The sequence below is a fragment of the Electrona antarctica genome (assembly GCF_951216825.1).
Source record: "Electrona antarctica genome assembly, chromosome: 7".
Classification (NCBI taxonomy): domain Eukaryota; kingdom Metazoa; phylum Chordata; class Actinopteri; order Myctophiformes; family Myctophidae; genus Electrona; species Electrona antarctica.
The window spans coordinates 13,242,624-13,258,226 of NC_136812.1; the positions used below are offsets into that span (position 1 = coordinate 13,242,624).

At 42.9% G+C, this 15,603-nt stretch overlaps 1 protein-coding gene across 5 annotated transcripts in view; it reads left to right on the forward strand.

The window, feature by feature from the left end:
• Positions 1–15,603, forward strand: part of LOC306926779 (F-box-like/WD repeat-containing protein TBL1XR1) — a 59,889-nt gene that overhangs the window by 37,197 nt on the left and 7,089 nt on the right. For 2 of the 5 annotated variants that reach the window (XM_079506212.1, XM_079506210.1), the window contains 8 exons: positions 2,551–2,654; positions 4,301–4,446; positions 11,105–11,342; positions 11,897–12,068; positions 12,535–12,676; positions 13,973–14,036; positions 14,327–14,424; positions 14,892–14,952. In XM_079506212.1, coding sequence (XP_079362338.1) covers positions 2,597–2,654; positions 4,301–4,446; positions 11,105–11,342; positions 11,897–12,068; positions 12,535–12,676; positions 13,973–14,036; positions 14,327–14,424; positions 14,892–14,952 — 979 coding nt within the window. In that variant the 5' untranslated portion in view covers positions 2,551–2,596. The remainder of the gene's footprint in view (positions 1–2,550; positions 2,655–4,300; positions 4,447–11,104; positions 11,343–11,896; positions 12,069–12,534; positions 12,677–13,972; positions 14,037–14,326; positions 14,425–14,891; positions 14,953–15,603) is intronic. The other 3 variants (XM_079506213.1, XM_079506214.1, XM_079506211.1) reach the window with 3 other exon arrangements.

A 15,603-nucleotide genomic window follows, 5' to 3' on the forward strand; every position in this document is an offset into this window, starting at 1 on the left:
GAGATTTGCCACTGTCCACACGGTCATGATGGCCTTGAGGCATTTATGGGAGTATATCGGTATAAGGAATCTTCTGGGAATGCTCACCTATCTGCCTAATAAGATTATAGGTTACAGTATCGACATGCAGATTTGGTTTAGCATATACTGTATATATACGGTCAGTAGAGAACATAAACATGTCCACAAGCCACACATACTTATTCCCCACCAGTTGAGAAGTAACCCTAGTTGAGGCCAAGATCAAGTCTAGTGTGTGTGTGTGTGTGTGTGTGTGTGTGTGTGTGTGTGTGTGTGTGTGTGTGTGTGTGTGTGTGTGTGTGTGTGTGTGTGTGTGTGTGTGTGTGTGTGTGTGTGTGTGTGTGTGTGTGTGTGTGTGTGTGTGTGTGTGCTCGTGAGTGCACACATGCATGCATGTGCGTGCGCTCGTGAGTGAGTGCACACATACATGCATGCATGTGCGTGTGTTTGTGCGTGGGTGTGCTGTTTTCTCTGCACCGGAGTAGCCTGGGAACACAATACCCTGGGAAATGTAATCTAGCCTGTCGTTACACCCTTGGAATCAGGGTTTCATACACACACACACACACACACACACACACACACACACACACACACACACACACACACACACACACACACACACACACACACACACACACACACACAGTGCTTACATGTATAGAATGTATGTTTGTGTGACAGAGGGGGTTCTGTAGACACTGGGTTGCAATAGGCTGTACTGTGTAGTAATGCTTTTCCTTTGGACGTGGCTCTGTGGCCATAAGAAGGTTTGAGAGCAGTGATTCTTAGTTGTTTGAATGAGTGTTGCTTCATTAGTAGAAACTACCCTTTGGTGCTGGAAAACCTGACTAGTTAATGATCCTTTATTTTGGTTTATTTTAGTAGTTTATAAGCTTATATAGCCTGCAAATAGTCATTTAGTCAGAAAGCGGAATTCAGGCCCGGATTGGACGGTCTGGCAATTCTGGCAAATACCAAAAGGGCTGGGCAGTCATGGGGCTGAGCCAAGACAAAAAGAAACATTAATACAAATAAATAGTCCTTGCTGGTGAAGACCACTCATGCCAGGTCCGATTTTCGGTGCCAATCCGTGCCTTGTGGAATTTATCAGCATTTTTGTATACTTTTCCAGCATTTTATATTTTTGAGATGTGCCCCATTAGACCAGTTGCGTGTGGCTTGTTGTGCGGCAACGTATGACTGGCTCTAGGTTGCTAGGAAACCGATAAAACCGGAAGTTTTTGATTGGTCCGTCTCCGTCCACCTCAGCGTAAATAGATTCACTAAAATGCATTTATCTCGGATTGCTTTTCACATATTGCATTTTTGGTCAAAACAAGCTTTATTCATGGACCATTGCAAAATGTATTTTCTGGATGAAAGAAAATACAATTACCCGTCACTTTACTCAGCGTTTATGTACTTCCGGTTCATGGTGCGGGCCCCGTTGGCCTTCTAAATAAGGGTCTCTACACGTTTAATTGTTTTAGCTTCGGATCGTTTCCTGTTGGAGTATTATTTCCCGGAAGCTGTGGTCTTTTTTTGGCCGTTGCTTTTCCATCTTCAAATCCAAACAGATTAAATGGCCTTTTGTTACTAACGCGGTAGTTCCGGGACATAAAGGAAACATGGTGCATTTCCTCTTACGGTTTACGGCAGTTCACGTGAAAGACGGATCATGTCCACTTTCGATAGAGACTATGTTCAGAAAAGGGTTGACATTCATGGAATGGGTGTTGTGAAACATTTGCCAGTCAATCAGTCAGTCAGTCTTTTGTTTTAGTTTAAAGTGTAGGAAAGTAACAAAAGTAACGTATTACTTAAGGTAATATTAATACCTTTTTTTTTTTTTCGGTAACTAGTAATATAACCAATTACTTACACATTTTGAGTAATAATATTACTAATATGTTGCTATTTTCCTAAAGTAACTACTCTATACTATTTTCATGAGTCTTGGTGGTACTGTGGGCTTGAGTGTTTATTAATGGTAGACTGGGTTGGGATGGAGTTGCTTTGGTCTAGATCTAGACTCTAGAGCGGATACGCAAACGCTATGGACATGTCTGTACGTGTGAATTATCTGATGATATTATCCGATAATTATTATCGGATGCGGAAGGGCGGGCCTTAAACCGCCAGGAACAAACTGGGTAGTGTTAGACTTTTGGGGACAAAAGATGCAATTACTGGGATGAGGGGGAAAAAACGTAAAGTAATAAGTAACTAGTTACTTTTGGCAGGGAGTAATATGTAAAGTAATAATATTACTTTTTTTAAGTAACTTGTAATAGGTTATATATATATATATATATATATATATACACACACACACACACACACACACACACACACACACACACACACACACACACACACACACACACACACACACACACACACACACACACAGTATTACGTTAAAGACTTCCTTGTCCTCATGATGCCTCTCTCTCTCTCTCTCTCTCTCTCTCTCTCTCTCTCTCTCTCTCTCTCTCTCTCTCCCCCTCCCTCCCCCACACCCAGGCCAGGTGTGTGTGTGGGCTGACCTCATGGTGTAATAGGAGTAAAGATGAGCATCAGCAGTGATGAGGTCAACTTCCTGGTCTACAGATATCTACAGGAGTCAGGTATTGCACACACACGCACACGCACACGCACGCACACGCACACAAACTCAACTGTCAGGGATCACTGCTTATCTCATAAGCATCTGGGTGCTCCCTTTCAATCCTTCCCTCTACGCCACATCTCTCGATCAAGAATAGCCTGATCTACAAGCTTACAGCACGACACGTACCGTATACTGATCAGTGGTGGACAAAAACGAAGTACAAATACTTCGTTACTTTACTTAAGTACAAGTTTGGAGAATTTGTACTTTTATTGACTACTTTTCTTTTGCTGTATTTTTACTTTTACTTCGTTACATTTACAAGGAAAAAATCGTACTTTTAATCCGCTATATTTAAAATCTGACACCTCGTTACTCGCTACAAATTAAATAATGCGCAGTTGAGAACAGAACAACAGGGCTGCGCTCCACTCTCAGATAATAGGGGGGCGGAGTTGTGATCTGCTGCCTGGCCTGCTTGAAGACGGCAAGACGCACACACATGTTGTCACACGCATTCAACATGGATGAACGCAGGGCTGCCAAGTCTCACGCTTTGAGAGTGAGAGTCACGCAATTTGACCTTTTACCACGCACCACGCCACACCTCTCATTTCTCACGCACGCACAATACGCACGCCGAGGGGGGCATAAAATGTGCCAAAAAAGCCAAGCCGGCTATCATAATAACAATTTTATCCGCGGCTCCGCCGCGTAATAACGCGCGCCCATGTGTGCGTCCTCACAAACGGCAAAATAGCCGATCTGCAGGAGATCATGCAGCGCTGTTATATGCAGTAGAAAGGGTAACCAGGCAGTGGACCACCAAATCGTCAGCAGGGTCCCTGACTGTGACGCATGGAAATGAGCCATGCAGAGTTTAACATCGCATCGAAATATTTTTCATGGAAGACAACTGATATACAAGCTTACAGCACGACACGTACCGTATACTGATATACAAGCTTACAGCGCGTCACGTGTTTGATCAATCACAATCATAATAATAATTAGGATCACATCAATCCTGATGTATATTACAGGCACAATGTTGTATTTTATTTTACGTTGTATAATTATAATTATGTAATCTGCCATGTATGAAGATTGGGTGTCGTTAGTTGGTTATTCATTTGATCATTGTAAACTGCCATGTGGGTTCAGTGTCTTTGTTTATGTAAAATGAAAGTAAGTGTGTCCTGTAAGTCCTGTGTGGGGTTGGGCTTCCTTGGAAGCATGACACTTGACAAATATCACTTATTTTTTCTTATTTTTTGGATAATCCTCCCTACTATAAAGTGTGCTGACCATATAAGGAGTTCCTCCCTGTCCCCAGTGAGCCCCTGGAGTCAAAAAACCCTAGTTTCGGTTTGGGCTTTGGGTGGCAAAGCCTTCATCCAATCAGGATGAGAGGGGCCTTCCTCCAATCATGATTGAGTGGGGCGGGCCTTGGTGCACGTGCTATTGGTCTGTTGTACTTCCCCCACTGTAGAGCGTGTATACGTGCACATCTTGTTACCGGGGTGGACCGGGGTTTTTTCCAAATCACCCAAATCACTGAATGCTCCTTTAAATAAAGAAAAATCAATCAATCATACATATCTTTCTTCAATCCACTCCACCATCCCTTCATTCCATGTTCCCTCCCGTCTGTCTCTGCAGGGTTTTCTCATTCAGCGTTTACCTTTGGCATAGAGAGCCACATCAGCCAGTCCAACATCAACGGTGCTCTGGTTCCCCCTGCTGCCCTCATCAGCATCATTCAGAAGGGCCTGCAGTATGTCGAGGCGGAAGTCAGCATCAACGAGGTGCTTAGACAACGCGCACTCACGCACGCACGCACGCACGCACGCACGCACGCACGCACGCACGCACGCACGCACGCACGCACGCACGCACGCACGCACGGCTACCACGATTACAAATTTAAGTTGCCTAATAATTGTCACACAAATAATTGCCATTAACACCTTGGAGGCCCGGAACTATTTAATCCATTTCATCCATGTGCCCATCATTTATAGCACACGGACCACTTTTACCGGCGCACCGGAAGCTGGTGTGCATGTCTGTGTAGCAGCTAACAATAGCCACACCACTCTAGAGTCGATCGACAACAACGGGAGGTAATAATAAATCTATCGCGACTAGCGACTGGACCGCGGAAGGCCGTCAAACGCAGGATATTTTTTCAGAATTAGACGGGATGATTTAGATCGGGAGTTATGATCGTTTTAAGATTTTCGTTTTCGTCAGCATAACAGGCAGGGGACATTTTCGACGTGTCACTTTTTGACACGTCATCGGATCGGGCAACAAGCGCTCCTAGGCTCTAGAGCGATGCGAACGGTTTTGTTATCATTAATCTCCGTCCTATTTATCAATCTCCGGCTTGGGAACTTGACCATGACCTTGAACTTGACGGAGAACTCCGCCCCGGGTCTCCAAGGTGTTCACAATTTAATTGTGTTTTTGGCATTGGAAATTGGAGCTTTCAGATTGCCTTTAGGTCTTCGTAATCAAAAATTGCACAGGGTAGATATGACAAGTAACTTACATATACAAAGACATGACTGACATTTAACAATTTTAAACTTTTAAAACTGATTAAAAAAAATAGCAGAGATAGCTGATCTACGTGACCCGTGAAGCTTGTAGATCTGCTATTTCTGCTTTTTAAACATTTTGACAATTATGATTATTATTGCAAAAAAATAATGGCGATTATCTGAAATGATTGTGAATAGACGATTATGTAATAATTGTGGTGTGCACACACACACACACACACACACACACACACACACACACACACACACACACACACACACACACACACACACACACACACACACACACAGACACACTGTACTCAATCATAACGTGTTATTTCCAGTTGATTCTGTCGAGAGAATGAGGTTTCCATCGAGACTCTCTTCCACACCCATTCACCAGGCGGGGGTCATGAGACATGAGATTAGGCCTCCGTTAGAGAAGGACAGACAGGACTGTGGTGCATGGGAACCTCCTAAATGAGAAGCCTGTGAGTCTAGTCTGGATCTCAGGGAAAACGTTATCGCAGAAGGAGAGAAATGATGAGATTATAAGCAGAGTGAAAGAGGAAGAGAAGGCGGGGGGCTGAATTCTCGCACGCACGCACGGCGCACGCACACGCACACACGCACACAGGAAACAGCTGAACAAGAAATATGCAGGGTGCTGCTGGGTGAAATAGAGACAATAGGTGATGATGGAAAGAATGTTTATTAACATCAGAACCACGCAGCTCCGAGAAGGCGGCTAAGGAAACGAGGATAATTAAAAGAAGCACCGTGGAAAAGGATAACGGCGCGGAGAATGAGTTTAGCTTTGACCAAAAAAGCATGTGATAAGGATGAACGTGTCTGATGGTGAATGATGTGCTCGTGAAGATGTGGAATTTTTGTATTACAAATTGTTGCTGTCGGGTGGAAATCGGTATGTTGGTATATCCACAACCGTTCCTTTTTCATTATTATAAAATAAGTCGTGAAAATAGCCGACCTATAAGCTCACAACACATTGCATCGTGACACGTTGTGAACTTGTAGGTCAAATTCTACATTACTGATTAGAAATTGGAGGGCAACCGTTTGGCAAACAGCTATTGGTGCATTACCGCCATCTCCTGGTGGTAGTAACACATTACTACCAGGTAAGGGTTAATGTATTTTCTGAAGAAGGTATAAACAATTTGACTGAATAAATAACGATTAATTCATGCATACTAAATTACCGGTAGTATAGTTTTATTGGAGGAACAAGAGTTTATGTGCATTCATACATACATGAATGAATGAATGAATGAATGAATGAATGAATGAAACATTCTAGGAATATTTTGGCTTCAGTGCTCCCACCTCTCTAGCTGTGGGGAATCCCTTTTTGATATACTGGTAATATAAAAAAGAATGCACTCAAGATTCTCTTGAAACGGCTAGTATCAGTGTCGATCGGGTCGGCAGATTGGAAATTAGAATTAATATTGTTTTTTATTTATTATTTAACACATTTTGTTTCAACATTTATTATATAATCCGTGGGAATATTTTATATCTCTGTTGGATAAGATTTATCCCAACAGAGGTATGAGAAACCATTTAACTCTTTGAGCGTTTCAAGGATTTCTATATAGTAGGTAGACTTCTCTATGGCCAGAATGGCGTTTTTGAATGATTTATTGAAAATTCTCTGTTGTGAATGTGTGACAACGAAAGACCTTCAGAGAAAGCTTGACTTGTCTGCTTCCAGGAAAAAAATGAACTGAGTTGATAAAATGTTTAGTTCTTGTGTTGGAAGCCATTTAAAAGAGCCTGCATTTACACTGTTTCTGTTTCTAGGACAACCAAAAAAAGTTATGCCCGGTTGAAGTTTTATTTTCTAAATAACTTTTTTTCTGCTGGGCATACATAGCCATGCAATATCTCATTTTAAAGGGTGAGTTGTCTAGTTCAATTAAAATAAAATAAAAAGTTTCTCACATGTACCACTGTAGATATTTTGCCATCTATAAATAGCATGGTCAGTCATGATCAATCTGACCTATCCAGCTAAAAGTCCCCATAGCTCTGAAATTGGAACATCATATAAACTCAATTCTTTTTTGGGGTAAAATTAGACATTCTAACGCACATTTTGATATATACCATGTTTACATAGTCTTACCAGTACCTTGTCTATTCATGCATGTATCTCAAAAACCTGTTATGAAGAAACACAGTTTTGATAAAAAACACATCCAAGGACATTGTTTTGATATGACTTGGTGCCCATGATATGTATCAAAATATAGACTTGAATGTATACTGTATTATAAAAAAGAAATTGAGTTATTACCATCTACCGTTACAGAGTAAATCACAGTTGAAACTTGCTTAGTCATATACAATAAACCTCACAATAGTGAACAAAATAGTCATGACAGGTCTAACTCATTGTAAAAGCGTCTTTTATTTTTTACGACTACTAACATAATAAAATGATAAATATTACAGAAAATAAATAGGCCTACATACAAAACAGTTACTCCTCCCCTAGCTCTGATCCATAGCTCTAAATGCGCATTTAGAGCTATGGATCAGAGCTACTCCTCCCAAATGTCCCCAAACCCAGTCCTTGACGGTGTGTGTGTGTGAGTTAACCTGACTCCGCCATATGGGGCAGCAGAGTGTACACTGTGTTCCCCCCTCCTGCTCCCATCTGGGAACTCTCAGGCAGACTTGATGCCCGGCCACAAAACGGCCTGGCCAATCAGCAGCAGCTTCTAGCAACTTCTAGCAGCAGCTTCTAGCTTCTACTAGCTGCTGCTGATTGGCCAGGCCGTTTTGTGAGCAACTTCGCTTCTAGCTGCTGCTGATTGGCCAGGCCGTTTTGTGGCCGGGCATCAAGTCTGCCTGAGAGTTCCCAGATGGGAGCAGGAGGGGGGAACCCAGTGTACTCTCTGCTGCCCCATCTGGCGGAGTCAGGTTATGTGTGAGTAGGCTAAATAAAAAAAACACCCAAAAACTGCCCCCCCTGAAATGAATGAATGAATGAATCCGGTTCAGTGTCGGAGAACGCCATCGCAGTCTTGACTCTTCATCCTCCTCCTCCTCCTCCTCATCTGATGCCAGTTCTAAATATATAAAAAGAAATAAACATTTTAGCTGTAGTCAGTGCACGCTACTATTACATGGCGTTTTACCCGGCTGCTGGCGATCAATGATTTTATTGTGCAGTGTCTTTGTGGGCCGAGTCGTGGCATGACAAATACAAATAGATGCTTGTATAAGTAGTATCACGATAAAATAATATGGCAACGTTAGAATGAAACACCAATGAGTGATCGGTGGTAATGTAGCTAGCTGCCCAGGGTATATCCAGCACCATTGCGTCGCAATCATCCAGCAACATTGGTACTGGCTATTGCCCGGGCTTGTGGCCCGGCCAATAGCCAGTACCATTTGTGCAGTGTTTGTTAGCAACTACTACTAGCCAACAGCCAGTGGAATGTGGTGACGTGATGGTGCTGGATATACGCTGGGCAGCTACATTACACGCGATCACTCATTGGTGGTGTCATTCTAACGTCGCCATATTATTTTATCGTGATACTAATTATACAAACATCTATTTGTATGCCACGATGCCACGATTCGGCCCACAAAGACACAGTACAATACATTCATTTGATCAGATGTTCTACTCGCTGTAAGCACTGGACCAGGGCTAGTCGATCACCTATAGTACCGACCCTTGTTATATATTCTCCGACTATGCATGTCACGATGACTAAACCAGTTAGATCTATCCATATATGGTTCTACCACATCTATCTGATATCAGCACTAGGTCGGCTCGGGCCAAATATAGGGATCGTCTTACTAGACATGTCATATTAGGGCATTTTCGAATACAATAAAATTACCTTTTAGCGAAGGCATCAGCCTTGGTGGTAACTCCGGTGGGGAGAAGAAAAAACATTGCACACGTGTAATCCGCGAGGGTGGATGTTGCAGCCCGGCCAACGGTCTGGGACTGGAGAATGCCACTGGACACGGATGGATCATTTTTCAGATTGTTTTTTTTGCGGCGACTGCAAACCTGGCTGAAAAACTCTTCCTCCAGTGCCCACCTCGGAGGAGTCAACCAACCCCCCTGTTCACTGGGGGCTGGGCGTCAGTTTCCAATAGGAAAGCATACACGTGTGTCACGTGACACGGGAATTCTGGGAAATGTAGTTGATATTTATGCTCAATACTATATACAGAGGTGCGGACCGAATTAATATATTGGTATTAATAAAAAAAGAGAACTACGGAAAATCACGTACAGGGCAGAAAAGACTAATGCAAAACTCCACGTGTTTTCCAGTAGTAATCTGTCTAAGGGTTAATGGTAAAATGTTAGGTCCTATAAAAAATATACTTGAATACATATATTTCCTGACTACAGCAGGAATAGATAATCTGGTTTAGAGCAGAGCTGATGTGCTCCTAAAGCGGATCTTTATTACAGGTCAGGGGGAAATGCATTTAGGGAACATAATGAACAGGAAACACATCAGGAAGGAGCCGGTTAGAAGTCAGGCGAGTCCACTCACACCAGCTTTAAAATAAACTTGTAATATGCTCATTAACGCTCAGAGGAGATAAACCCAGTGTTCTAGCAGTGTAATACGTTCTATACCTTACTGTAAATCACTCTGGATTAATAGTGTCTGCTAAATGCCTACATTGTACCTCTATAAGGACTGACCAAGCGCTTCTTGGAGAGGGATAAACCAAGTGTAATAGCAGTGTAATGTGCTCTATACCTCTATAAGCTCTATAAGGACTGGCCGCTTGGAGGAGATGTTCAGAGCCTTGTATTGGGCTTTCCCAGGAGACAATTCCAGTTGTATAGGCCTGTCACAAAACATTATTAATTTTGTCATCGTTTCCATGTTGAAATGTTTTCATACATAGCAGATCTACAAGCTTGTAGATCAGCTATTTATGTTTTTATGTATTTTTTAAGCATTTTTAAGTATAAAAATCACACCCGTGTGAACTGAGTGGTGTAAGGTATTATATAGCCTGATCAGCTGTGTTCTGACGTAATGTCTGACGTAATGAAATCAGCATCAACCAATCAGCATCAACCATGCTCATTGTTTTGCACAGACAGACAGACAGACAGACAGACAGACAGACAGACTAACAAAGCCAGTTGTAGGAGTGGTTTACACCACTCAAAAATTATGAATTGTTATTTGTCATATCTTCCCTGTGCATTGTTTTGATTTAGAAGGCAAACGTATACAAATGTATTCTTTATTCACATGTTCCAATGTGCAATGCCAAAAGCACGATTATAAATCGTTAATCACAATTATTCGTGTGATAATGAATCGTTAACTTACATTTGTAACCGTGACAGCCCAAGTTGCATACTGTATGTCATTAAATCTCTCAGGGGTCCTTGAGGGAGTTCCAGGGGGTCCTCAGCTAAATGATAGTTAGGAACCAAAACGTCCCCCTTATGGGTCTGTAACTCGGTGTACAAAATGGAACCAAATTCACACTTATGGGTCTGTAACTCAGAGAGTGTACAAATGGAACCAAATTCACCCTTATGGGTCTGTAACTCAGAGAGTGTAATAAATGGTTCCATTTGTACACTCTCAGAGTTAAATTAACATTCATTTTACTATATAAATTAGGGTCCCAGAGATATACATGCCATTAAATGGGGGTCCGTAGCCATGTCAAACTGAGGATCCTTGAAAAATACATCGCTGTTACGAATCACTGCTAGAGCCGTGAAAATCTTCTCTTATGGGGGTCCCTGAAATAATCTTTTCAAATGGGGGTCCGCAGACAAGTGTCAATTTGGGGGGTCCTTGACATGGAACATTTTTGAGAACCACTGATATATTGTAACCGGCCTAAACCCCCTCTTCTTCAGGACGGCACGCTGTTCGACGGGCGGCCCATCGAGTCTCTGTCGCTGATCGACGCGGTGATGCCGGACGTGGTGCAGACGCGGCAACAGGCCTACCGCGACAAGATGGCCCAGCAGCAGGCGGCCGCTTCAACGCCGTCCTCGGCCACCGGGGGCAGCATGCAGGCGGTCAACAACCCCAAGAACGGAGAGAACACCACCACCACCAACGGCGAAGAGAACGGAGCACACGCCTTAGCTAGTGAGTGGAGTAACAAGAGATGCACTCGCAGATAATTGGTACTTTCAGACGGGCATCCATTAATGCAGACGTCTGCCCATGAGGGTCACGACAGCGCAAGCGGATAAAAAAAAAGAAAAAAAGAACAATTTTGATTGTGTTGAACCTGTCGCAAGTTGATGATGTCATATGTCCATGTGTGGTCCAGCGATATGGAATATAATGGAATGCACATGCTAATAAAAAGTATTTAAAATATTGCTTTGACGCTCATATTATCCTTAGGAAGTATTAAGTTGTTTTTTTATTAGCATATGCATTCCATACATTCCATAGGGCTGGACCATATAGACATATGACATCATCAACTTGCAACAGGAGCAGTTCCTATTGAGTGAAAGATTCTTTATTTATGAAAGAAATAAAATATTGTTTTTATTTTAGTTGTAGAGGGCAAGTATAATGATTTAAGGCATATTTCTCTTATTAGCCAGGGTTCCTTTTAAGAATTCCAGTTTATTTATCTTGCACTGGTCTTTCACTTCCCTGCTAGACAACCATGATTTGAATTCCAGTTTCTTTCCCTTTCACTGGTGCTTTCAACTCCCTGCTAGACAACCATGCGGACCTGATGGAGGTAGATGGAGACGTGGAGATCCCCCAGAACAAGGCCATGGTTCTGAGAGGCCACGAGTCCGAGGTCTTCATCTGCGCATGGAACCCCGTCAGCGATTTGCTGGCATCCGGGTGAGTGAAGTCTTTCCCTCCCACTTATTTACTACGTGTGTCTCTGTTGTTCTTGTTTACTGTAAATCGCTCTGGATTAAAGGAGCATTCAGTGATTTGGGAAAAAAACCCGGTCCACCCGGTAACAAGATGTGCACATGCACGCGCTCTACAGTGGGGGAAGTACAACAGACCAACAGCACGTGCACCAAGGTCCGCCCCACTCGATCATGATTGGAGGAAGGCCCCTCTCATCCTGATTGGATGAAGGCTTTGCCACCCAAAGCCCAAACCGAAACTAGGGTTTTTTGACCCCAGGGGTTAACTGGGGACAGGGAGGAACTCCTTATATGGTCAGCGCACTTTATAGTAGGGAGGATTATCCAAAAAATAAGAAAAAATACGTGATATTTGAATTAAGTGAAATCACTGAATATACCTTTAAGAGCGCTGCCAAATGCCTAAATTGCAAATTGTCTGTTCTCAGGTCCGGGGACTCGACGGCTCGTATCTGGAATCTGAGTGAAAACAGTTCGAGCAGCTCCACACAGCTGGTCCTGAGACACTGCATACGGGAGGGAGGACAGGACGTCCCCAGCAACAAAGACGTTACCTCGCTAGATTGGAATGTAAGTACACGTGGATTAAAGTTCTCAGTCGCCGGCCACGAACGATTTCAGTCATTTGGATTCCACAATAGCATCTCACACTGTCACGTGTTGTGAGCTTATAGATTGTCTATTTTCGGTTATTTTAAGATTAGGATATTTGTTATTTTAAGATTAAAGAGTATTTCAAGTGCTCAAACTAGTAATAGAATGTTTAGAAACATCTTCCATACAGTGTTGCCAACTTAGCGTATTTGTCGCCATATTTAGCTTCTTTCCAGACCCCCCTAGCGACTGAATTAGTGAAAAGCTTCTGGCGAGAAATGTAGCAACTTTTTCTGGTGAATTGGGGATTCACAGGCGCCAGAGATAAAACCCTCCTTTTTCTTCATTTTCCCTCTCTCAGCCTCAAATCCGCGGGTGGCTCCACTGCCTGCGTTGCGTTGCGTGACTGCTTTAAAATTGCCCGGTTCGTTTTTTGACTCGCGCACGCACGCGTCCGGTGGAGCCCCGCCGTAAGTTGGCAACACTAAAGTGCTCGGCGCGTCTGGCTTCCTCGGCTCGGTTATGTGCACAGAGACAGGAAAGAGCCCTGGATGGAGTATACACCATGTGACACTAGGGGCTCCATTTTCATCACCGCTAAACCCCTTATCCCTAAACTTCTTTGCCTTTTTTTTACTATTTTACAAAACATTTTTGAATAGTTAAAATGGCCAGTCTACACGCTTACAACTATTCAAAAATGTTTTTCAAAATAGTAAAAAAAAGGCAAAGAAGTTTAGGGATAAGGGGTTTAGCGGTGACGAAAATGGAGCCCTAGGTGTCACATGGACAGACCGCATCAGAAATGTGGACCTCCTCTCTGGGGACCTACCACGAGTCACAGACAGTCAGAGAGAGAAGGATGAGGCTGGCAGGGCACTGCGCCAGGCACCCAGGCACTTGAGGCAAGTAAATGGACTCTATGGGAGCCAACCCAGGGAAAAGCCAGGAGGTGGAAAGAAGCGTAGCACCTACAGTACATAGACGTACTGCGGCAGCTTAGCTAACAGGGCAGCGATCCAGGAATCCCGAGTTGGTGTTGGCTAGACCTCACTCTCACAGTAACAAACTAAATTACTCAAATCTGTGATTTCTTCAACTGGTTGGCCGTATGGGGAACAGCAACACAGAACAATAATACCTAAATGCCATCAATAACAATACATTTTCAGCCATTAGATTTTATTTTGCTTTAATTCATGAGTACACAAGCCTCACACTTTCACACACAAAATATGTATTTTTCTAACGTCTCCTTCCTCTCTTTGACAGAGTGAGGGCACACTACTAGCAACAGGTTCCTATGATGGCTTTGCCAGGATATGGACCAAGGATGGTAAGACCATCAAACTAACACAGGCCCTGTATTTCATCAGGATATTTAAACAGGATAATGGTTTTGGCAACAGGTCTCTAGAGTTTGCTTTAAGCTGTGCAGAGACTGCCATCTAGAGGCACATTTTGTGTATGTCAATAAAGGAATTAGCTTCAGTTTGGTTGCTCAAATCTAATGCTTTGTACAGTTCAATATTACTCTGTGTTCGGCTACAAATATCTCAAAGTAGAAACAATACTCTCTTTTAATCTTCTTCTTCTCCTTCTCATCCTACATGTTTTGTTTCATAGGTAACTTGGCCAGTACACTTGGTCAACATAAAGGACCCATCTTTGCACTTAAGTGGAATAAAAAAGGCAACTTCATTCTCAGTGCAGGGGTAGACAAGGTAAGCGACCATGTCTTCCAAGCTGTTTCTGTGTCGGGTTACGTTTTCTTCACAATTGGATGGATGGAACAGATTTAAGTGTCATGCTATTTATCAGCTAAGAAACGATTGAGAATAATAACATTGAAATGTGTTAAAAGTAAGCACAATTACACTGTCTCCCCAAGGATTCCCCAAGGATTGTTGTGCTGTTTGATTTGATCACAGCACAACGCTGTGTTATGTATTTAACACTAATCCTGTTCTCTTTTTCGTGTGTGTGTGTGTGTGTGTGTGTGTGTGTGTGTGTGTGTGTGTGTGTGTGTGTGTGTGTGTGTGTGTGTGTGTGTGTGTGTGTGTGTGTGTGTGTGTGTGTGTGTGTGTGTGTGTGTGTGTGTGTGTGTGTGTGTGTGTGTGTGTGTGTGTGTGTGTGTGTGTGTGTGTGTGTGTGTGTGTGTGTGTGTGTGTGTGGGGTTGTCTCCTTCTAGACAACAATCATATGGGATGCCCATACAGGGGAAGCCAAACAGCAGTTTCCCTTCCATTCAGGTACGTGATAATGCACAGTCACACACCTGTGTTCATCTCATCATAGAGCGTCGCATTTCCGCCCCCGACTATTTCCCATAATTTTTTTCCCATAGAGTTTCAGAAAGTATTTATGTAAAGACCTGTAAGCCTTGGACAAAGCCAACTCGGCTGCTGACAAACACAATTTTTGGGCCGAACAAATAATTAGAAAGAAGAAGAAAAAGGGCAGGGTACAACACATGTTGTTTTTCATCTTTCTAATTATTTGTTCGACCCAAAAAAAGTTGTTTATTGTCATGATTAGTCACCATTTGAGTTGGCTTTGTCTGAGGCTTACAGGTCTTTAAATAAATACTTTCTGAAACGTCTATGGGAAAAACGTATTGGAAATTCTCTACCGGGCCACTCGTCGTCATGAAAGGGGGCGGGACAGCGACGCTCTATTCAGTCGTCAGGCTAGTAGGCAAGCCTTCCAAGAGAAGCATAAAATAATTTCATTATCAATTTAAGTGAATAGTTTTTGGTTTAAATGCTGTTTACGAATATGTGATGCATGCGGTTTTAGACTATGTTGGTAGTAAGGCCGAAGTCCTGACAGAGGTAAAATCTTCTCATAAGAATTGTGGTCCAAAAATAAACAAACTGTCTCTGCGATATTATCGGGGAGGT